Consider the following 25,017-nt stretch of genomic DNA (forward strand, 5'->3'; position numbering starts at 1 on the left):
CTTAATTTAAAAATATTTTACTGCTAAAATAGGTTAACCATAATCTGAACTTTCAGAGTCATAATCATTGATCACAGATCACCATAACAAATATAATGATGAAAAAGTTTGAAATATTGGAAAAATTAGCACAATGTGACAAAGAGACGCCAAGTGAGCAAAGACTATTGGAAAATGGTACTGAGGCACTTCTTTGACGCAAGGTTGCTGCAATCCTTTGAGCTGTAAAAAAACGCAGTAACTGTGAAATGCAATAAAACAAGGTGTGCCTGTGTTCCCCCAAAGGTAAAGCTGGCGGAGTCTGAACTGCGTTTCCAGGCTGGGCCTCGAGGTCTGCCAGGGTATCCTCCAGTAAGAAATTTCTGAGCCTTGATGACAAGTAACCAAGGACTCCATCAGGCAGCCAGGCCAAATGGGGCCTGAAAGCTGCCAGGTTAAAGCTGCTGCCTCAGAAAGATTTGGGGGAGTTAGGCCCCCTTTGCCCTGGAGATGATGCAGGTAGTTGAGAAGACCCAAGCTCAATGTTGCTGGAGGGCCCCAGCTGCCCTCAATGGGCTGGGACCCATCAGAACTCCTCAGGCATGTGCCTGAGATCAGGACCCCCAATCAGGCATGTGGTCTGATGGGGACTGACTGTTGCCAGTTTAAAACTGCTGCCTCTGGGGCAACGGGGTGGCTCAGTCCGTTAAGCATCTGGCTCTTGGTTTTGGCTCGGGTCGTAATCTCATGGTTTGTGAGTTCGAGCCCCACATCATGCTCTGCGCTGTGTGGAGCCTGCTTGGGATTCTCTCTTCCTCTCTCTCTGCCCCTTCCCTGCTCATGCTCTCTCTCTCTCTCTCTGTCTCTCTCTTCTCTCAAGATAAATAAATAAATAAACTAAAAAAAGACAAAAAACAAAAACAAAAAACTGATGCCTCACAAGGAATTTCAGGCTAGGAGTCCCCCAACCCTGGAGGCCACGTAGGTGGTTTCCACTGGAGCTCCAGGCCGGCTGACAGGTGCTTACTGCAAGCTAAGCGGTGCAGGTCAGGGTAGCCAGAGACCGGGCACAGGACAGCTGTGGGGAGAGGCCCGATTACAGGAACGGGCTGCTGGGGGTGAAAGGTACCTGACTAATTCCAAGCCCTTAATCTACATAAATGCGCGGAAATATTTGCCCTGGAGGTAAAGCTGCAGGAGTCTGGACCGCCTTGTTAGCATGGGGCCTGTCCCGATGGCCTTCCCTAAGACACCTGGGACTTTTGATGACTGGTAAGCCTGGGACCCATCAGACAGCCAGTGTAACTGGGGACTAGCTATCACTGTGGAAAGCTGCCACCACAGATTTTTAGGAGGTGGGCTCCTTTCACCCTAGAGGTTATGCAGGTGGTTTGGGACCCATCAGAACTCCACCAGCCTGGATGACCCCAGATGCCCTCTATGTGTTGGTGGGGTATGTGCTGTACGTGCGTCAGAGGCAGGGATTAGGGTAGCCAGGGTTCCGGGTCATGAGAGCAAGCTGTTGTGGCATGTGTCTAATACCAAGCCCTAACTTACACAAATGCACATACATATACATACATTCTAATTTTATATATATATATATATATATCTCCTAATTCTGTGCGTATGTATATATATTTATTCTAATTGTAGGCATATATTTGATAAGGATATATTATTAAGCTATATATAAAATAACCTATTATATATAATCTATGCATAATTACACATATAACCTATTAATATATAATTTATACATAGGGTATTCATATACAATTAAAATATATATCTAATTATAATTTATATTTAATTTAGGATATATATTTAGAATATATAGATATAAATGGGATTAAGAATTTTGAATATATAATTAAGATATATACATATATATGTAGAATTAGGTTGAACCATAGGAAGTTGCTTATTGTGACAGATATTTAACTATTTTTGACCTACAAAAATGGTGATTTGATATGGCTGAGCCTAATACTTTAAATGAGCCAAAATAATATTTACTGGCGTTCAAAGCTCATTTTGTGCAACTTTTCCCCAGACTCTTCTGTTGTCTAGTTCCAATGTCCCAATTCTTTAATGATTTGAAAAATTGTTCCCTCCTCATACTGTTGAGGTGCTATAACAAAAAAACAAAAAACCAATGATTATTTTGCATATGGGAAATCACAGGGCAGTGTTGGTAGGTAGGGAAATTATTCCATTTTCCCATTATGTGGGGAGGAAAGGAGGTCACTGAAATCGGACAGTTTCTACAAGAAGTCAGGCAGGGACTGAGGCACTAGGACTGGAGTCTGGAGGGAGTGTGGGAGCACCCGAGGGCGATCCACCTGCACCCAGATAACTCATAAAAGCTTTGTCTCCTTACAAGCCCGTGAGGTGGTGAGGCCTGGAAAAGCTGTGTTCAGACACATTGCAGGGCCGAAACCCAAACAGCCTAAAGGGCTGCAGAGGAAGAGATTAGGAAAGCAGGAAAGTTCAAGAACATGGAGCTGGCACAGCAGCCATGGGTCCCAGCCCTGTCCTGGCATCATTAGCATGACACACGCCCTCCCCGAGCCCTGCAAGTTCAAGGCCACGAGGCCATGGAGCCATGGTCAAGAGTCTTGGCTGGGAACTGACCTTGGGCTTCCCATGCCGCCTTTTAAACTCCAGAGCAGCAGCACCTGGGAACCTGTCAGAAATGCACGTTGGAAAGAGCCCCAGCCAGACCTGCTGAATCAGAAACCCTGGGGGTGGAACCCCACTACCCCCAGGTGAGCCCGATTCAGCCAAAGTGTGAGGAGCCCTGCCTCCTGCCAGTGTCATTGCCGTCACTTCCCCGCAGCCATACAGCCATACAGCCATACCCGGGAACGGAAATCCTCCCTGCACCCTGGGCTCCACACTCCTGCCTCATCCTGAGCCTGACACATCCCTCTATTCCTCTCTGCTTTGCTCTTGTCTGCCTTCCTCTGGGACTGGGTGTGAGACTCCCCAGGCTGATTGACAAGCTGCTCCTCTGGCCCTGCCAGCCCCTGCCTGCCCCCTCTCTCAGCAGTCATCCAGTGGTGTTTGCACTGTTAGCTTCTGTGCCTCCTACCCGCTCCAGTGTGAACCACTTCGGTCCCTTTGTTCGAATCCCCCGAATCCCCCGTGTCCAGTCAAAGGAATTCTTAGCATTTGTTGACCGAAGTAACAAATGACCATTCCTAGGCTGGCAGCTTTAAAGAGAGTAATACACTACTACTAGCAATGATATTCTCTCTCCCGCCTACAGCGTCCCAGGGCAGTGCTATTTCCCGAAGCCCTTTGCAAGGCTGAATTGCAAAACGTTTGCTGCTTCTTTATTTTGCTGCTGTGACAGTGAAGCCATTTGCAGGGAGGGTGGCAAGGAATTCGACAACCCATGGGGCGTCCTGAGGAGGGCTTGTGTGCTGATCAGTGTCTTCTCAAGCCTACCCCTCCCTCTGGGTCTGTCCCAGCTCTCCATGTGGGCTGTCATAGTGCAGGATGAGGGCATTTGGACTTTTGAGCTTAACATTAGACAAGTTCTACTGTGGTACATGTCACACACCTAACCTAAGGTGGAGGTGTGATTGGACATCCTGGCAGATGGTCCATGGAGGTGGCCTGTCATGAGGTTCTACAACCAAACTCTCAAGATTTCTGGAGAATTCATAATTACCCAATACAAGGTCAATAAATAAACATCAATTCTCTTCCTATACACTACCAAAAACAATTGAAACTAAGCAATGCAATTGAAAATAGCATTAGTGATATGCTTAGTGATAAAATTTATTCAATGATGTGCAAGACCTGTGCACTGTAAAACATTGTTAAGATAAAACAGACCTGAACACATGAAGAGATTTACTCTGTTCATGGATTAGAAAACTCCATTTCGCCGAGACTGCAGCTATTTTGGAGCTTCAACTTGCTTTTACCCTGCCTTATTTCACTCTCTTGCCTTTGTGTCTTCAATGTGTAGCTCTGTCTCTGACACAAAGTAGGTGTCCAGTGTTCATTGAATAAATGAATAAGAAATAGGATTACGTGTATGGGGAATAAATGAATAAGTACAGGAAGGGATCACAACTACGTAGGAGTGCTAGAAAAGGCTTCCTTCAAGATGGACTAGGAATTCCATAAGCTGTAATGAAGGAAAGAACATAAGTCATAGAAATCCTCTTATGAGTAAAACTACATTTGTCTGCTGTAGCTTCTAATCAGTTTGTGCAAGATAGTGACTGTAAATACCTTGGGAATATGGCCTGAGGTCATGTTCTGAAGGACCTTCTAATCTATGTTAAGGAATTTACATTTCATTCTTCAGTAATCAAGATGGGGGAGGGCACATTGAATATATTTAGTAGGGGAGTTCATTCATTCATGTTTGACAATACTTGATAAACACCTGCTGTGGATCAAGGCTTGTGTTCAGTATTACCATAAAACTGGTAAAGACAGAAGCCATCCCTGCTTCAGTTATAAAACTATATAGTAGCTAGTGACGAGAACTATCTTTGTTCCACGCAGCGTCCAACTCTTGTGCTTTTTACAACAGCACAGTTTGATAGTTACTATTAACGTCACTAAATGTGAAGAATTAAAGAAACTATGGAAAGTTCCATTTAAATAAAGACTATGACTGAAAAAAAAATTTATTAAGGTGCTATTAAGAAAAACATTGTATCACACATGTAAAACGTAGACTTTAATGGGTTTTGACAAACGTTTACATTTTGGCACACGTAAAAAGACATAAAAGACATAAAAAATTTCCATTATCCCAAGTTTCCCTTGTATCCCTCCCCAATTATTGATTTCTAGCATTATTGATTAGACTTGTCCTTTCCAGTGTTTCTTACGAACAGAACCATGCAATATGTACTCTGGCGTCTTGCTGCTTTGAATCATCATGATTGAATTTCGACTTTCATCCATATTGCCACGTGAGAAAGACATTAATCAAATAACCACCTAATTAAGCCATTAATTACAACAGCATTGAGTTGAACAAAGGATAAGTACAAGTTAAGATAAATCACCTTGTTTGTTGACAATTCAACCAATATCACACACGGTGGGGGGTGCTATATAGGGTGATGATTGAGTTGGTAGAAAATAAATGTTATTAAAGGGTATCTTAAGGAATCCTATGTCCTATTTTACGTCCCTAATTTTTAAGAAATCGGTCCAGATGACTCTGGAAACTGTTCTTCCATGGCCCTTTACGCTTCCCCCACCTTTACACATTGTGGAGAAAACGTCTCCCTAAGGCGCATGCGCCGCTCCTGCCTAGCGCTGCCAGCAACAGCCGCCGTAGGCATTGTCACACCCCCGCAAACCAAGGGGAGGTGTGCCACCCGGACTCCACTCTGCTTTCGCCTGCCCAATCCCCGGAGCCTTGGCGATCACGTGCGCGCTGCCGCCGCGCAGGCCAGGCCCCGCCTATCACCCACGTACTCCCGCGAGCCCGGCCTCGGCCTCCCCATCTCCCGAGAAACTCCCAAGGGTCAGGCTGCGCCTGCGCAGTGGAACCGGTGGGCGGGACGGGGGAAATGCGGTGGCCGAGAAGTGGGGCGGCCGTACAGGCTGGGAGCCGGCGCGGCGTTGAGGCGGCTCGGTGTGGCCGCGGACCCGGGCTGGGAAGACCCGCTCTCCTCCCTCAGTCACTGAAAATAAACTTTGCTGCTCTTTTGGCGGCGTTCTCGAGTCCGCCTCCCGGCCTGTGCGGAGGTCGGCCAGGAGCCTTCGTTCGTCAGGTTTTCCCTCCCTCCCTCCGCCGGTGCCGGGCCTTGGCGCCATGGACGCCACGGCGCTGGAGCGGGACGCCGTGCAGTTCGCCCGGCTGGCGGTGCAGCGCGACCACGAAGGTCGCTACTCCGAGGCTGTGTTTTACTACAAGGTAGAGCGGGGGGATCGCTGCACTGTTTATGAAGCTAGGGGGTGGGTCCAGGTGCCGCGGCGGCCAGGCCCACTGAGCTTTGCTTTTCCCTCTTCCTGCTCTGTTGCCCTCCTTTGCAGGGGAGAGGCCACCCGGGCTCCTGCCACCGTGGGCGGGTTTGGTCGCGGCTTGGGAGCCACCACTTCTCTGGTTACAGTCTTGGATGGCCAGTGTCCACCGTTGAGCTACGTATGGCAGCAGTAGTTAGGCATGGGTTGTTAAGTAGCCAGCTAATTCTCGCTGTCATTTGGCTCTGATTTATGGCTAAGTGGGAAGTGGTCTCTGATAAACACTGAAATAATGCATGTTCGTTGAAGAAAATAAAGTTTTAAAGAAGAATAACACGTCTCTTACCGGAGCATTTATCTTTGTGCTTGTTTGTCTACGCGTATGCACGTACACACGTTTAAAAAAAAGGGAGTATAGTTGACGTGGAACGTTACATGAGTTTCAGGTGAACAACACAGTGATTCAGCTTCTCTGTACAAGACAAACTTGGATTGTACTGTTTATAGTATTTTAGCCTGTTCTTTGTATTTGAGCTTTAAAAAAGTCATTAAAGTTGCTTGTTTAATCTTATTAACGACAGATGCGTAGTATTCCATTGTGTGGATGTGCCATAATTTATTTACAGACTAATGGACATTTAGGTTCATTCTGATTTTTCAGCATCGTAAGTATTGGTGCGACTAATCTCCTTATAACTAACGCTTTACACATTTCTTGGCAGTTTATTCCTAAATTACCGGGGGCGGAATAATTAAAGAATATGACCTTCTACAGCCCACTCTCTGCTCTCCGGTCCTGAGGATTTGCAAATACACTCCTCCAGCTCTTAGCCATGGCCTCTGCTTCCTAGTGGAGGTAGCTGTATCCTCGTGATACAGTCATCTTTTTTTTTTTTTTTTTTTTTAAAGAAACAATGTCGGACTTTGATCATACCAGTAGTAGTAATTTTTTTTTTTATATATAAACGTGTTTGCTATCAGTAATGTGTGGTTTGCTTTTCTCAGATTATTATTTTATTGCCTTCATTTAATAATCCATAGTTAGAGACTTTTGGTGTGTTTCAGAATCATTCCTTTTGGACTTTTTTTTTTTTGAACAATTTTGCGAAGGTGGTATGTGTTTAAAATTCAATGTGTTTTACTTTTGTGAAATAACTGACAGATATTCATAGGTTAAAATAGTGCCATATGAAACAGCTTTGTCTAAAGCAAAAGAAAATACTACATCAGTGCCTCTTATTTTGCTGTAAGCATGCATGAAGAATTTTTTATCCTTGAGAAAGTCAGAAAAGTGGTTGTGCTTCTAGGAACTGTTTATGTAAACTTTACCAGATATTTAGCATTTTCTGTCTTCATACTGTTGTGTGAGGGATTCCTTAATTGTCATTTTCAAATATAGATTAAATGAATAAAAACTGATACCAGCAAGTTTTTAGTTGGCTTTATTTCTTTTAAGGCAGATAGTTATTTGAAAATCAGTATTTACATGCAAGATAATTGGAGGTATGAAATATATATTTATACATATATAACATCAGTTTGAGATAAACTATGTTGTATTTAGATAATAATAGTACATAAAATATTTAACGTTTACATGTAAAATTTTCTTTCTCCTATGAAATGTTTGAGTCACAGAATCTGAGGAAATCATCTTCCTTACCCCCCCACAGCCTTTCAATAAATTTTCATATGGATCAAAACCATACTCTTCTTACTGATTTTGTTAAGTTCAGTGAAACAACCCCTGCTCCACTAACTGTATTCAGAAAGTTTTGTTCAGTAGATAGCTGGCTTCTTTGGATCCAGACAATTTGGCAACAACCTCTGCAAAGTGCACATGCTTAGGTTATTGCTAGGAAGGTGTTGCGTGGAGAAATCTCTTTATGGTCCTTCTCGCCATAGCATTTGTAACCTGTTATCCTAAAATGATAATGGGGAGAACTAGCCGCAGCATAACTGGCTATGGGAGTATTAAAAGAACTGGAAGATGAATGCAGATTTTCTTAATTAAAATACATTGATTCCGTACAACTGAAATCTGCTTTAAAATAGATTTAAAAGGGCACCTAGGGCACCTAGGTGGCTCAGTCGAGAGTCCGACTCTTGATTTGGGGTCAGGTCACGATCTCAGTGTTCCTGAGTTCCAGCTCTGCATAGTGCTGCTCGGATTCTTTCTCTCAATCTGTCCCTCCAGCTGGCATGATCTCTCTCTCTGTCTCAAAATAAAGTTTAAAAAAAATGTGTCACCCTTTGGCAGTATTTTACATGGAAAAAAAGATTTTCCACTGTGAGATATTTAACCTTTATAATTCCCCCCCCTTTTTTTTTTTAATCTCAACATTCAACAAGGGGCTCAAACTTAGAACCTTGAGATCAGGAGTCACATACTCTACTGACTGAGCCAGCAAGGCACCCTAAGCTTTATAATTTCTTACAATCTTTTTTTGACACTTAATATTTTTAGTTATCATTAACCTATTATTAGTATGAACCAGTAATAACCAGTATTATTATTATTATATACTTATTCTAATGCTTTTCAGGCCTAATTCATATTTTCAAGGTATATAATTTTAAGTCTGACCTATTGCATAAAAAAGGAAAGCAGAAAACATAGAAGTACAGCTATCCTGAGAAAATGTTTATAATCTCATATTTGAGTTCATAAATTTTTAACAGTATGAAAAAATTGAGAACTGAAGAAAAGGTATCGGGGGGTTATATAAAACCCACTTACTACTGTCTTAAAGACCTTATTTTGTCATTTATAGAAAGCAGTAGTGAGTTAGAAAGTGGTAGAGAAAATTCAAATTGTAATTCATTTATTAGATTCCTTTGATTTTTTATTTTTTTTATTTTTATTTTTTTTAGGAAGCTGCACAAGCCTTAATTTATGCTGAGATGGCAGGATCAAGCCTAGAACATATTCAAGAAAAAATAAATGAGTATCTGGAAAGAGTTCAGGCTTTGCATTCAGCAGGTTAGTAAAGGACTACTAAATGTCATTTTTTTCCTTCTCTCATCACATCCTTTCCCCCTATGTTTCTCTCTTTTTTAAATTTTTATTATTTAAGTATAGTTGACATATGTAGTGTTTTATTAGCCCCCTATGTTTCTCTTTCCTTTTCATTTTCATCATTGCGTCTTGATCTTCACTCTTGCTGCTCATTTCTTTTTTGGTAGTCATGTCTTTATAAGTCATAATATGGAAATAAGTGATAGATCTGTGAATAGGAAACTTAGGGATAATATAGTCCAGTCTCCTCTAATTTCTCAGGAGTACAGAGGTACTGAATTACCTATATTTAAATTGTATCAGTGGCAGAGTCAGGATTAGGACCCTGTTAAAGTCTACTTTTTAAATATCTGTCACATGCCCTCTCCTGATACTAAGATTAAATGACTTCAGTTGACCCTTGAACAAACAGGGGTTTGAACTGTGTAGGTCCACTTACACACAGACTTTTTTTATGGTACTGTGAATATATTTTCTTCCTTATGATTTTCTTAATAACATCTTCTTTTGTCTAGCTTACTTTATTGTAAGAATATTGTATATAACACATATTTAAAATATGTGTTTATCAACTTGTAAGGCTTCCAGTGAGCAGTAGGCTATTAGTAGTTAAGTTTTGGGGGAGTCAAAAGTTACATGTGGATTTCTGTCAGTGCCCCTAACCTCTTCATTGTTCAGGGGTTATGTCTCCAGTGTTGACTTCAGCAGCGTGTTCATAATCTCTTCTATATCAGTATCCTCAACCTCAAGACCTTAACTAAACTCTTTTTTTAAGCCATATCTTGGAAACCAACATGTAAGTTGATACCTGGAACAACTTGTATTTACTTTTATAGTAAACAGCATGGCAAATGCTGTGACACAAGCACACAGGCTTACTGATCACAGTTTTGTTAGAGGTATGTGGCTGCTGTCAAAATCTGCTGTTGACATGGTAGAAAAGGAAGTGATAACCTACTGATATTTAGCCTTAAAAATGGATTCATCTCACTAAGAGCTCTTCTTACCCCTTTTCTTCTGTGACCCTATAATAAAACCACAAGCAGCTTAGAGGAGTCTTTATTCAGCATTCCGTGTTGGACTTTGTGCTGTTTTCCATCACTTGTTCTCAGTAGATCAGAGCAGTTATTAGCACATGGTTAGGAAAAAGTAGATCCCATCATTGGATTTCTTGTTAGGATAATCCTCTTAAGGACGAGGTAGTTTAGTTTAAGACAGTGCCCAGAAATTGCATGTATTGAAAAGTCAACTGCCTGTGTATTAGGGCCTCAATTAATACAAAGTTCTGCTGATTCATGTATCCAAAATAACATGAAATTCAAAGTAACTCTGTCTTCCCAGCCAAATGAGTTTATAAATAAGATATTTTTAAATGTGATATTCAGGCATGGATTGTGACAACTCTAATCTCTTGAGAAGTAAAGGTTTGCCAGTGAAACAGAAGTAAAGTTCAAAAGGATTTTTAAATAGCATACCTTAATAGTTTCGCTAGCTTTTTGACCCTCTTTGTTCAACAAATGAAGTATAATTTGTAGAGAATCCAATGGATTAATTATTATTTTAAGCAAAAGAATCCCTTTTCAGGTGAACATTTCAGACAATGTGTAAAACAAATTTTGCTGACAGGGGACTCTTGAGGGATAAGTTGATTTCTGGGTGGGGAAGGGTAACACAGTTTGAAATTCACCAGTATAGTATAAAGAGCTCAAGATTTAGAATTAAAAGATCTAAATTGTAGCTTGTAGCTGCAAAACCTTAGGCTAGATCAGTCCATCTCAACTGGGAACAGTTTTGTACCTCAGAAGATTTTGGGCAGTGTCTGGAGAGATTTTTGGGGTTTTAGAATAGGGAGAGGTGGGAAGTATACTATGGCAACTAGTTGGGTAAAGGCCAGAGATCTTACTAAAGATCCTCCGATGCAGAGGACAGTCTACAGCAAAGAATTATCCAGGTGAAAATGTCAGTCATGTGTGACTGAGAAACTTTGGGCTAGATATTTTAACATTTTTGAACTTTGGTGTCTTCATTTTGTAAATGGGATGAGTATATGCTTCAGAGAGGTGTTAAAGTCCTAAAAAGTTGCCACCATACCTTTAAGAGAGAAAATGTGAAGCTTTTTTTTTTTTTTTAAATAACAGCTTTATTGAGCTGTAATTCACTTACCATAAGATTCACCTTTTTAGAGTATACAATTCAGTGGTTTTTTAGTATATTTCCAGAGTTGTGGAGCCATCACTGCTAACTGTAGAACATTTTTGTTGCCCCAAAAGAAACCTCTTATCCATTAGCAGTCACCCCCTCTCCATTCCTCCCACCCACTGTCCTCTAGCAGCCACTACACTAACCTATTTTGTATCTCCCTGGAGTTGCCTATTCTGGACATTTCCTGTAAATAGAATCATCCAGTATGTGGCCTTTTGTGTCTGACTTCTTTCCTTTAGCATTAATGTTTTCAGGGTTTATCCATGTTGTAGTATGTGTCAACACTTCATTCCTTTTTATGGCTGAATAATAAAGCCATTGTGTCAGTATACCATATGTTGTTTATCGATTCGTCAGTTGATGGACATTGTCTTGCTTCTACCTTTTGGCTGTTGTGAAAAATACTGTTTGGAACGTACGTGTGTGTGTTTTTGTGTGGACATAGGTTGTTAGTTCTCTTTGATACATACCCAGGAGTGAAGTTGCTGGGTCATGTGGTAGTTTTATGTCTAACTTTTTGAGGAACTGCTGAACTGTTTTCCGAAGTAGCAACACCATTTATTTCCACCAGCAATGTATGAGGCTTCCATTTCCTTCACATTCTTACCAACATTTATTATTTTCTGTCTTTCTTAATTTTAGCCACCCAAGTGGGTATAAATGTGGCATCTTGGGTTTTGATATGCATTTCCCTGCTGACTAATGTTGAGCATCTTCTCATGGGCCAGTTGGCCATTTGAATGTCTTTGGAGAAAGGGTTGTACAGATCTTTTGCCTATTATGTAAATCAGGGCTTTCCAGAGAAACGGAAGCAATAGGATATAAAGATATTTAGTATAAGGAATTGAATCATAACAGAGCCTCATTATGGAGGCTAAGAAATCCCATCATGTGCAGTCTGCAAGCAAGAAAGACCTAAGAAAGCCAGTGGTATAGTTTTGTCCGAGTCAAAAAGCCTGAGAGGCAGGGGAGTTGATTGTGTAAGTCCCAGTCCCTGGGGCAGGAAAAGACTTAAAAAAAAAAAAAAAGAGAGAGAGAGAGAGAGAGACAGAGAGAAAGCCATCATTTGGAGAGGGTAAATTCTCCCTTCCTCTTCCTTTTTATTCTTTTCAGCTCCTCAGGGGATTAGTTGATGCCCACCCACAATGGGGAAGACAGTCTCCTTTTACTACCAATTCAAAGGTTAATTTCATTTAGAATCACTCTCTTAGATGTACCTAGAAACCAAGTCTAGACAAGTATCTAGGCACCCAGTAGAGTTGATACAAATTGATAAGATTAATCATCACACTCATTTTTAAAATTGGAGTTGTCTTTTTATTATTTAGTTGTAAGAGATTTTTTACATTCTTGAAATAAGTCCCTTATAAACCTTTATATTAAAAACAAACAAATACTTATTTCAAAGAGCAGTAAAAATATATGATTATTTAACCTGGACTCAGATGAATAGGAAACAACAGGAACTTTATCATCAGGGCCTAAGATACTGTGCCACACAATTATTGTCTGTACTGCAAAACATTGTTTTAATTTCCTTAAATAAAATAGAGTTTCTTTAGAATCAACATTTTCCAAATTTTTTTGTTTTGTCTTTGGGGCAGGGCAGGGGTATGTGAGGAGTACTCCAGGTGTTTTATTTTTTAAAGGAAGAAAGTGCTGGCAAGGATAAATTCAGGGGAAATTTTTTTTTTTTTTTGTAAATAATACATTTTTGATATTTTTGGTCTCTGGCATGTATTGTGTGATGAATTACAAAAGTAGGGATTTTTTTCTTTTTAGGCCTTAAAATTCAGATTGAAAGGGGAGAAATTAGTCAGTTTTTAGGGATCATTATTTGACCTTGTTTTTAAAATGAAAAATTACAAAGTTTTGATAAAAAATGTCTTAAATGTATTAAAGTGGTGTGTTTCCTGGATATATATAAATACACATAAATGTAATATTTCATCTATATGGCCCTTTTCCTATCCTAGTTCAGTCAAAGAGTGCAGATCCTTTGAAATCAAAACATCAGTTGGACTTAGAGCGTGCTCATTTCCTTGTTACACAAGCTTTTGACGAAGATGAAAAAGGCAATGTGGAAGATGCCATAGAATTGTATACCGAAGCTGTAGATCTCTGTCTGAAAACCGTATGTATAGCTACTAGTTAAATTTGGTGGGATTAAGCGAAGAGATTTCTTCTGTTACTGGTGAATTTTATTTAACCATTCCTTTAAGAAAAAAATTACTGTATCGTTAAGAAATATAATTAAGTCACTCCTCATTAAAAGATGATGAAGAGTAGATAATTAATGATGGATTTTTAACATTTTGTTAAAAAATGGAGCTTTAAGATTGAATCGTTAGGCAATGTTGTTGTTGTTTTTAATTTTAGGTGTTATTTTTTAACCTGTTTAAACCCATGTACCTAAAATTATTACAGGAAGAATTCACCAGCACAAATCCATGAATTTAGAATAAACCTCCCCCATTTTTTTTTTAATTTCATACATTAAAAAATAAGTGGTTTGGGAGAGCTTTGTTGTGTTGCAATGTAAAATCTATATGCTGAGGGGCTTTTACTGCTTCCTGTGGACCCTGTTTGGGACAGTTAGCTTTAAGGGACATCTAGGGCATGAGAGAGAGCAGTGTAGTGTATTTGATAGGAAGATGAGGTGGAATGATAGAGAGTGGTGTTCTCAGTATTGTCAGAGGACTGGCTTTTTGTCCAGGGAAACCATCTTGCCTGATTCTGTAGGAACCTGAGACTGGGGGTGAGTGTTGGTCTCCTGAGGCTCCTGCTGCTCAGCTTTCCATGACACCATGTTTGTACAGTTGTGGCTCATTTACCACATGACGTGGTCTTAAAGTTTACCTCAGTGACAAGTTTTCAGTGCTGTTTTAAATGACACCTTTAAGGATGAAAACAAATGGTCATCTTGGTTTATTCTCTCATTATTTGAAGAAATATATTGCGTTGTAAATTATCTGCTTAGAAATATGGATCAAGCAAAGAAAAAAATTATGCTTCAGAATGTCTGTCTCTCTTTCTCTTAAGTCTTATGAAACTGCTGATAAAACTCTGCAAAATAAACTGAAACAGTTGGCTCGACAGGCACTAGATAGGTGAGTTTTGGTCACTCAAGTTCTTATCCATGGATGGCAGTGTACTGTGTTACTTCAATTTGACAGATGTCTCTAAATGTGTTGTAGAGTTCATAGTGACAAACGTCCATCTTTAACCTGAGGTCTAGAGCAAGTCGACCTTCTTCCTCTGGGTGAATTTATTTCTTTTTATTCCCTGCTTTCAACTCAAGAAATAACAAATCAGTCAAGACACTTTTTATTTAGTGTTTGCTATGTGTAAAACAAAATGATTATGATATTGATATGATTATGATATTGAAGTGGAAGACTTCCTTCTGTTGTGTCGTATCAGATTTCCAGAGAGCCTTCCAGAACTATTAAAGTTAGAGAAATTGACATTGAGCTGGCCTGCATCCATATACATACCCCCAAATTATCTAGTATCTGTAGCTCTTTCAACTCTTTGCTCAGATGTCAACTTTCCAACAAGGCTTTGCCCTAACCATTTCATTTAAGATGGAATCTCCTCCAGTACTTTCATCTTGCTTACTCTAACTTTTTCCCACAGACCTTACCACTTTCTAAAGTATATGACATTTACCAGTTTTATCATGTTTATTATGAATGTCTGTGCCCCTTTGAACGCCAACCCTCCATGTAAACTGTGAGTGCAGAGAATTTTGTCTGTTTTGTTCAATGCCGTAGCCACCTAGCTGAGTGCCAGACATATAGAATGTGCTCAGTGGTATTTGAGAATGAATAGATTTGCGCAAGAGAACCATACCTCTTAAAAAAGAGTGTTAGAGATGAAGGTAAAGGATGGAAATTACATTTATGTATGAATAAAATTACCTCTTTTTGAGGATCTTACTAGGTAGCTATACCACCCCCAGCCCTTCTTTTTTTTTTTTATTGAGGTATAAGAGTCATCCTTCTTTTTTGTTGCCATCTAACATTTAGTTTTTCTCTCCAGATTCATGAGGGTATGAGCACTTGACACATAGTTATCTTCTCCATTTTCACTTCACTAGTCAGAATCATAGGTGATGTTTATTACCCATGTGGATAACCCATCCGGTATCCTCTGAGTGCACCCTAAACACAGAGGGGTGGGTCGGTCATTGGCTTCTTTGAGGGTCTGTTCAAAATTATGGGTCCTCTTCCTAAGAAAAATGTACATAAAATTTTTTTCATGTACATTTCATGTAATTTCAGAGTGTTCACAAGATTCCTGAAGCTCCTATGTGGACCTCAAGTTAAGAACTTCTGTTTGAACCTTTGACAAAACAAAGCCACAATTTCCTTGGATATCATGTGACACATTCCATGATCAACTCTTGCCCTGGTCTCATCTCCTCCTGCCTCTCATTTGTACTTTTCACAGGGGCGTCATCCATTCTTTTGAAGTTATCTTTAACTTGTTTTGCTATTTCATACTCCTGCACATCTGCACGTGCTCTTCTCTCTACTTAGAATGCTCCCTCACTCCCCAGGTGGACTTCTGTGGCTCACACATCCAGTTCAGAAAAACCTCCCCTGACTCACCCTCATTTCTTGGTCATGAAGTTAATGTCTTCTGCTGTGCGTTCACTCGCATGTAATACTTCTAGCATCTGTCACTTTTGATGCAGTTGTCTTTCTTTCCCCACAAAATTCTGAACACCTTAAGAGAAGAGATTGCATTTTATACATTCTTATATCCCCCTTACTTTGCATAGTATCTGACATGCAATAAGTGCTCAATTAATGTTCTCAGTAATGTTATCAGTTAATGTTTATCAGTAGCGAAATACTGAATCTTACTTTGGGAAGTAGCTTAAGTAGTGAACTGTTGACTGGTATGTATGAATCTTACTAGTTTTACATTAGGAATGCTTGACTGGTTCTTGAAGTAAATTTTATTTTCTGGAAAGCTTAAAAACTAGAACAGTTTTTCTGTACCTTTTTCTATTATAGAGCAGAAGCATTGAGTGAGCCTTTAACAAAACCATTATGTAAAATCAAGTCAACAAATATCAAACCAAAGCCACCTCCAACGAGAGCACATTTTCCACTAGGGACTAGTCCCTTCCTTGAAAGACCTCAGCCCTTTATAAGTCCACAGTCATGTGATGCACAAGGACAGAGATATACAGCAGAAGAAATAGAAGTTCTCAGGTAAATCAGTTTATGATTCATTGTAATGAATAATTTTGTTAACATAATCAACACAGGTAATTTTTATCAGGTTCGCTGAGTTGTATTCACATCTTTGTTATGGTGTGTTGTGCTTTTATTCAGGTATAAATTATATTGCCATATAGCCATAACTTGAAATAGTTAAAATTTGTTCTCATATATTTTAGTGTTAGCATTTCTAATAGGTCTTTCTGAAAATCCTAATGTACTTGAAAATCGAACACTGAGGGGCACCTGGGTGGCTCAGTCGGTTAAGCGGCCGACTTCGGCTCAGGTCATGATCTCGTGGTCCGTGAGTTCGAGCCCCGCGTCGGGCTCTGTGCTCCCAGCTCAGAGCCTGGAGCCTGTTTCAGATTCTGTGTCTCCCTCTCTCTGACCCTCCCCCGTTCATGCTCTGTCTCTCTCTGTCTCAAAAATAAATAAACGTTAAAAAAAAAAAAAATTTAAAATCGAACACTGAAAAGGTTAAACAATAAAATAGAGCTATGGTAGACCACTCATACTCTATGCAACGGGTAACCAGAGCCCATTAGGGAAAACAGTTGTCACCATGAAATAGTTTAGACCTGGGTCAGCAAAGGGAATGGTCTTTAAAGGGTTATAAAAAAGAAAACGAAGAAAAAACAGAATATGTGACAGAGACCTCATTGCAAAGCCAAAATGATGTACTGTCTGGTTCTTTACAGAAAACATTTGCCAATCCCTGGTTTAGGAAGCCAACTCAGAGTCTGGAAGCAGTTTCAGGGGATATTAAAAATGCAAAACAACAAAGTTGTGGAAATCCTTGTGATTGTGTTGTGAGCCAGTGTAGATGGGCTAAAGCCAGTGTGGCTTTTCTTCAGTTGGAGGAGATCCAAAGTGCTCATAACTGTGCAAGTCATGTAGTCTCACTTTTAATTTCCTAAAATTGAACTGAAAGGCTTCCTTCATTTGCAACAGCCACCAGAAGGCAGTTTTCTTTTTTCTCTTACTGAAGATTTTCATTCTTCTACTAATGTGACTCATTTAGCCTAGAACAATTGCACATGAACCAATACAACACACAGGACAAGGAAGGGTGGTTTTGGAGTTGAGAGACCGTAAGTAACAGTCCGACACTGAGGCCACTCAGCATCCATATGCTCCTTTCTACACACATTTGAATTTCATGCTACAACAAAACAACTCTACCATTTCTACCTAACAGAATTCAGCTATCCTTTATACAGGTGAAAAGTTCTCATCCTCTCAAAATGAGAATACACAGTCATTGTATCCATTGCTCACTGTATTATTAACCAGTCCTCAAGGTCAGTCACAGTCTCACTGAATATTATTACCTAAAGACTAAATTGTGAAGCTACCCTGAAACTACTTCTAAATAAAATGAGGGAAAGAAACAGAAGAAGAGAATAGTTGTTACATACAAATAAACATATACATAAAATATGCAAAGCTGCTACAAACCACATTTCTTTAATTCGTCAACGACCATAGCTTCCTTCTTGCACTACCCATTGCTCATGCTCATAACCAGAAAATCTGAAGGACATATTTTTCAGAATTGTAAATGCCACGTTTTTTAAGTTCCAAAATAACTAAGTGATCACTTTCTCCCTTTGGGCTTAGGATAGAAGCCTAAGTTTTGTGTCCTGGTGTCAGGGATACTTTTGATACCTTTAGTATAGGCTTATCTTGAGACCATGGTTTAGTTGTGAAAGGTGTTAGTTTTAAAAGGATAACTCTCACTGAATTGAACTGAATCAGTTATTTTTTGGTATTCAACTATTTTGTGAAAATGATATTAAAATAAAGATATCAACAGTATGAGATTGTCACTTTAATTTTATTACAGCACCATACCTTGTCATATAATTTTAAGGCGTTTAAATGAGATTGGTAGTTAAGATAAACTTGAACAATTAGATTTTTTTTCTTGTGCTTTATAGGACAACATCAAAAATAAATGGTATAGAATATGTTCCTTTCATGAGTATTGATCTGAGGGAACGTTTTGCCTATCCAATGCCTTTTTGGTAAGTAAGTACTGTTGTAATTTCTACTTCCAAGATCATTTTAATTTTTCTGTAGTTTTTCCATACTCTGAAATCCAACTTAATTCACAGCCTTGAAATTATAATTTGTAATAAAAATTTGGAAGAGAGGTACAGCTGTGAGAAAAAGGTAAGGCAACATAGCAAGAGTATCTCTGTTGTCATTTGCCTGGCAATGGGTACGTACGAATCTCCTTTTGCCTACCATTACACTAGCACAGTACCTGGCACAGAGTAAGCCCTCAGTAAATGTTTGTCAAATTGGTGTTTGAATCACAACAACAAAGTCAGTAAAGAAATTGAATGGAAAAGTTACAGAATGACAGTCATTGTTTACTGAAATCCAGTTCAAGAAAGGGTTAATTTTGAAAGTGTTGGTTAGCACAGCCTTCCAGCACTGTGGCAGCTTATATTAAGAGCCTTAAAAATGTTATTTGGTTCATGACTCCTGGCTTCTACTAATCCTAAGGAAATAAAGATTTGGCTAAATATGTGTATAATAAGAGCATTCATCAAAACATCTGTGATAGCAAAAAATTATTGAAACAAACTATCCAAAAATATGGAAATGCTTAAATTAATGGCTCATCTATGTTATAGTAAATGTTTATGCTACCAATAAAAAACGCATCTTTGAAAGATGTAGGGAAAACGCTTGCAGTATAGTAAATTAAAAAAGAAAAAATTTGGATGTTGTATGTGTATTTTTCCTTTTTATGTATTTATAGAGATGTAGAAAAAAGATATAAAGGTACACATCCAGTATTTACAGTGGTTATCTTGATGGGAAAATTGGGTGATTTAATTTTTTAAAATTTTTCAAAATTTTTGCAATGAGCTTGTTATACTTACCAGAAAAAAATCAGAGTTGATTATTATATACAGAATATGTAAAAGGCTCTATAAAGAACAAAAGGGCTCTTTCTCATTTTCTAGTGTTTTGTTATTCTTAGATGGGCAAAAGTTAGATATCTCCAAGCCAATGGGTTATCAACCTAATTTTTTGCACTCAACCATGTGATGCTGGTTACTGATTAGAGTCTGACACATTTTTGTATCTGAGAGGTTCTATAGTATTGATCGATGTTAAGGGCACACAAATTCTAGAGCCAGACTATCCAGTTTCATATCCTGTATGATGCTGGGCAAGTTGTTAAATCTGTCTCAAATTTTAAAATAATAGTAGAATCTGCCTCATAGTGTTACTGTAATTAGTCAATAAAATACAAAGCACTTACTGCTGCTTGTTATATTGTTAATATAATAAGGGTTAACTGGTAGAAAAATAATTACTTTGTTAAATGCTAAATTATATTACAAAATTTGGTTGTACATTTCAGACACTTCAAAGTGTTTACAATACACAAGAAAACAAAAAATGTATCCCTTTGAACAATAATTTCACTTCAGGAAACCATTTCTGAAAAGTGTTTATGGATGTAGTAAAAAATTTATATAAAAGATATTCATCAATATTGTAATTGTGAACGTGTGAATCAGTTATTCTAATATATTCTTGAATGGTTATGTCCAAGTAGAGATGTAAACTTGCAGTTCCAGTTTTTGTGTAACAAGTTAAGATAAATCATGTTTTTAGTACTCACGCAACAGAAAGTCTTTAAGACAAATACTATACAACGATGAACAACATGTTTTCAAGAAATTAAATAACATGGGAAAATGCTTATAATTGAGACACTAAAATGTAACACCATGCAAATTCCCTTAATTTAGGCATAACACTGGTCACAGTTGGAATTTTACATGTTTTGTATAAGATTACTTGCTTAATGCCAGGCTTCCACAGTGGATTATAAATTTCATAAGGACAGAGAACATGTCTACTTTAATTAAGTTATGCTCCAATAATCAGCAGAAAAAGTAACAGTAAATATTTCAAAATTCACAGGTAACAGACTAATGAAGAAGGGCTCCACAATTTGTAAATCTTTGGCTAGAAAGGTTGAGTGATTAAAGTTATAAGAAAACATTGAATTTGATAACTGTGGGGACTTTTGAGAGATCGGATATTAAGGAATCTTGGATTTACTCTGTATTCTCATATGGCAGGTTAATACAAAGTAATTAAACTATGGATTTGAATTAACTTTATATTTTCCCCTAAAATTTTGTGATGGCTGTCTTTAAATTCTTCTTAATCCATTCAGCTCATTTTTCATTAACAATCAGCTACTGTTAACTACTCAGGTACCAAAATGTTACCTAGAACACCAGTGGTTCTATGAGACGATCATCAAAAAGTTTGAGAAGTGTTATATATGATAGTCTAAGAAATTTACATAAACCTTGGTTTATTAAACATTTACAGATGTCCTCTAATGAAAACAAACAATGTAGGAGTTTGTAGATCACACCTGATCACAGAACCTCCTTTTGCCTAGTATCAACACTTTCTGCAAAAAAGCATATTATATTTGCTTCAGTTTGCATATCATAAACTTTGTATTATCCTAGAAATCTTAAGAAACCTGAAGACTGTTACCCTTCTTCTAGAAGAGGTTTAAGGAAAGGTGTTTTTTATTTTGTGATATACATTAATTTTAGAAAAATTCTACACAGTGTATTCCCAACGCACAGTGAGTTAGAGGGTAATGGATAAGAATGGTGGCTTTGGCACCAGAGACCTGGATTCAAATACCACTTCTGCCACGTTTTAGCTGTATGACCGTGGCAAGTTAATCACTTTAAGCCTTTTACAAAATTACTTGCTTTAATGGAATTGTTTTAAAGGTTAAATGAATAGCATATGTAAAATACTTTAGCATGATGCCTAACACATGGTTATTACTTAGTAATTAGCTACTCTAAACATTAGCCTTGCAGAGAAGAGTTTGTCGAGCCACGGTAAGGATCTGTAGCTTCCTAGGTCCCTTTGATTTGAATCAGTTTGTATTGTAATTAATGGCTCCATTTTATTGAAACTGAATTCCTTGAATATAACAATGCTACATTAAACTTTTAAATTATATTCTTAAAGCAGTATTTTAGGATGGTACAAGCATAGCTATGATCATTATACCTCCCCCCTAAAAAATCTCTAGGAACTTTAATTTTGTTTTTGTGTTATTTTTAAAGATTAATTTTGTTATTAGTAGTAGTATTTAATTTTTATTATTACCTCAGTGATAGATGGGGCAAGCTACCGTTATCACCTAAACAAAAAGCTACATTTTCCAAATGGGTACGACCAGAAGACCTCACCAACAATCCTACAATGATTTATACTGTATCCAGTTTTAGCATAAAGCAGGTAAATATTTTATATAATTTTATATGAAAGCTAAGATTTTGAAGTAATTTAAATGTAGATTTGGGTTTTTTCTTAGTTTTTATTATATACTGAGGTGCATGAGTATAATTGGAAAGATTATTCTGCACACTTTGACTTAGACATACTGGGATAATATAAGTAAGTGTTTTGAGCAGTTACAGATTTTTATATAGACCCTGTTTATCAATATGTTCTTACAGATGAGAAAGTTGAAGATCTGAACATCACCTTTGATAAGAGAATATATACTTTTTAAAAAGGGAGATATTAGGCTCATTAAAAACACTTCAGTGGTAGAACAACAATATGGCTTTATTGCAAGCTTTATTAATAAAAGTTTTGCATTGACGTACAGATATCTTCCAATTGGTATAAAAACAATGGTCCTAAAATATTATGATTCAAGAATCTTTTCATGTGCATGTTCACTTTAATTGGTAATATGATAATAAACCATTTTTTAAAATACCTTTAAATTATCATTAAAAATGTGTGGATTTGGTGAAGTATGCTTTTATCCATGTAAGAAATACATCATTCATATGTATTCTAAATTAACTTTATTGAAATACCTTAGTTTTTCTAGGATTCGTTTGAAGAAAATTTGTGTGAGTTGGCAGCATAGCATTTCTATTTATTATTTTAGTATTCAAGCAACAGGATACTCCGTATAAAAAGTTGGTGCTTAGGTGCAGTGATTAAATAATGTTGAAATTACATGAATGAACGAATTGATATATTAATAATTCTTATTAACAGACAATAGTATCAGATTGTTCCTTTGTGGCATCACTGGCTATCAGTGCAGCTTATGAAAGACGATTTAATAAGAAGTTGATTACCAGGTAAAATTTTGTATTTGTCCCTTTAGCCCTTTTCATGTAATTGTTTCTGAACTAGAAATTAATAGCTTAGGTCTTATCTGCATAGAAAGTGAAGAAGGCATTTCACTTAGAATATGTTACCTTGTGTGTTAAGCAGATGATTTGTGAATGTGGAAAGGTTCCCTAAAATAGTCTAAGAACATATGCATGTGTGTTAAATATATATATATATGAAATAAGTATATTTTGAAGTAAATGAAATTGGTAAATTGGTAAAATAAAATTATGTCATATGTATAATTATACTCTATGGTAGCCACTAGCCACATGTGGATATTGAATACTTGAAATGGGCTAGTCTGAATCAAAACGGGTTGTTAAGTGTAAAATGCATCAGATTTTGAAAACTAAGCACAAAAAAATATAAAATTGGAAAATATCTCAAATTTTTATAGTAATAACACATTGAAATCGTATTTTGGATAAGTTCAGTTAAATAAAATATATTAAAATCTCACCTTTTTAACTTAATATCCTACTGAAAAATATAAAATATTTCTGTTGGCTAGAACTGCTTTAGAGTGTCCTGAAATGTTGCCAAAATACTTTTTTTCTCAATTTTTAAAAGTTTTATTAGCTTAAAATCATTCATTGTAAAAATTAAGCGTTATAATTTTTTCATGCAGCTTGTCCTGAGTGATTTTTGTGTAAGTCTTGAGATTACAAAGATGAATTAAATACAGACCTTAGTTTCAAGCTGTTTACCATCTTGGATAAATAGATCATATAAATAATTAATATGTAGTGTAAAAGAAAATTGATACTGATACAAGTATCTTATTGGATAATTTTGTGTAACTTTATCTCTGTCAGAGTTGTAGTTAAGTAGTTCTGGTTAACTGAAATGGTCTTTTCTTGAGCCAGTGGTAGAAGATTATTTTAACTGGCTTAAAATATATCCACTTAATAGAAAATTTATTAGAGTACATAATTAAAAGCTTAGTATTTTTCAGAGTATTGTGAAATTTATTCCCTGTTGTGTGATCTCATAAGATACTTTCTTTGTATTAAATAAGCATGAAATTCTTTTTCTAGGCCTATTATAGAAAAATATTCTCAAGTTTATTTTTATAAAATTGCCAAGACATCTGTCTAAATAAAATATAATATCCTGCTTAGTAGTTTATATTGAATATTAATTTGGTATTTCAATATTTATTTTCCTTACAAAAGCATAATTTATCCTCAGAATAAGGATGGTGAGCCAGAATACAATCCATGTGGAAAGTATATGGTAAAACTTCACCTCAATGGTGTCCCAAGAAAGGTGAATAATGTCTCTCCCCATCCCCAACCCCTTCTCTCTCTCCCTCCCTCCCCCACCTTTGAATATTGAGTAGAATCATTAAGAAATGTTAATTTGTATAAACATTTAAAAAGATTTTGAGTCTGGTTTTATGCATATTACTACCGATAACATCATATGTTAATAATTAAAACTAAAAATCAAGAAACCATTTTAAAAATGGTTTTGGGAAATTTATAGAAAGTTTCAGAAAGTAACAATGAGCTAATGACTACCAATGCTTAAACTTTAATCTGATAGTTTTTAATTGATTAAAAAAGAAAAGGAAATCAGACAAAACTAAATCTGTTAGGTCACCAGAGTTTATATGTATAGTCATAACTTCAGATCTAAGAAGTCTTTAGAATTATGTTTTCCTTTATGAAATATATACGCAGTTTTAAATTACACTAGTTTCTTTAGGGACTGTGAACCTTTGTGATGGCCTGGCATTGTTGGGATTCTCTAGCTCTTGTCTACTCTGAAGTCTGTGGATCAACATTAGCATTTCCTGGGAACTTACTAGAATTGCAGAATTTTAGGCCTCACCTTGAACCTACTGAATGAGAATCTGCATTTAAACAGTCCTTTCAGTTTGAGAAGCTGAGTTGTTGTTCAGTGGCTCAGTAATACTCAAATTTTGGTGTGTATAGAAGTAGGTGCAGGGCTTGTTAAAACAGATTTTTGGGCCCCACCCCCAGAGTTTCTGGTTCAGAAGTTGTGAGTGGGGCCATAATTTGCATTTCTAACAAGTTCTCAGGTGACACGGATGCTGCTGAGAACATCCTTTGAGAACTGCTGCTCTAGCTGATTACTTAAAATTATTGAGAATGGTTTTTCTGAACTGTAATCTTTAACTCCTTGTTTAAAGAATCTTTGAAAATGTAGTTGCATGATTCTCATATTAGTGTTAGATCGAAATTCTTCCTATCCTTGTTTCCCAAATCACTTTATAATGTGAACTAGAAACTGTATTTGTGGTGATCTCTTCCCCTATTTAAATATATTTTTTAGCCATAATATTCTACTTTTACAACTGAACATGAGTCTTTTTCTAGGTTTAGGTTAAAGTTACAGATAGTAATAATATTTTTACCTTAATAGTGAAGCCCTTTTGTA

At 37.3% G+C, this 25,017-nt stretch overlaps 1 protein-coding gene across 2 annotated transcripts in view; it reads left to right on the forward strand.

Annotated features, from left to right (window-relative positions):
• The first annotated feature begins 5,518 nt into the window (after positions 1 to 5,518).
• Positions 5,519 to 25,017, forward strand: part of CAPN7 (calpain 7) — a 42,135-nt gene continuing 22,636 nt past the window's right edge. The window contains exons 1-9 of one of the 2 annotated variants that reach the window (XM_053903821.1): positions 5,519 to 5,887; positions 8,809 to 8,917; positions 13,132 to 13,289; positions 14,198 to 14,265; positions 16,183 to 16,383; positions 18,333 to 18,419; positions 21,582 to 21,708; positions 22,489 to 22,574; positions 23,787 to 23,880. In XM_053903821.1, the coding sequence (XP_053759796.1) occupies positions 5,786 to 5,887; positions 8,809 to 8,917; positions 13,132 to 13,289; positions 14,198 to 14,265; positions 16,183 to 16,383; positions 18,333 to 18,419; positions 21,582 to 21,708; positions 22,489 to 22,574; positions 23,787 to 23,880 (1,032 nt within the window). In that variant the 5' untranslated portion in view covers positions 5,519 to 5,785. The remainder of the gene's footprint in view (positions 5,888 to 8,808; positions 8,918 to 13,131; positions 13,290 to 14,197; positions 14,266 to 16,182; positions 16,384 to 18,332; positions 18,420 to 21,581; positions 21,709 to 22,488; positions 22,575 to 23,786; positions 23,881 to 25,017) is intronic. The other variant, XM_019436135.2, reaches the window with a different exon arrangement.

The sequence above is a fragment of the Panthera pardus genome, unplaced genomic scaffold (genome assembly GCF_024362965.1).
Source record: "Panthera pardus isolate Hobbes unplaced genomic scaffold, ASM2436296v1 HiC_scaffold_16, whole genome shotgun sequence".
NCBI classification, from domain to species: domain Eukaryota; kingdom Metazoa; phylum Chordata; class Mammalia; order Carnivora; family Felidae; genus Panthera; species Panthera pardus.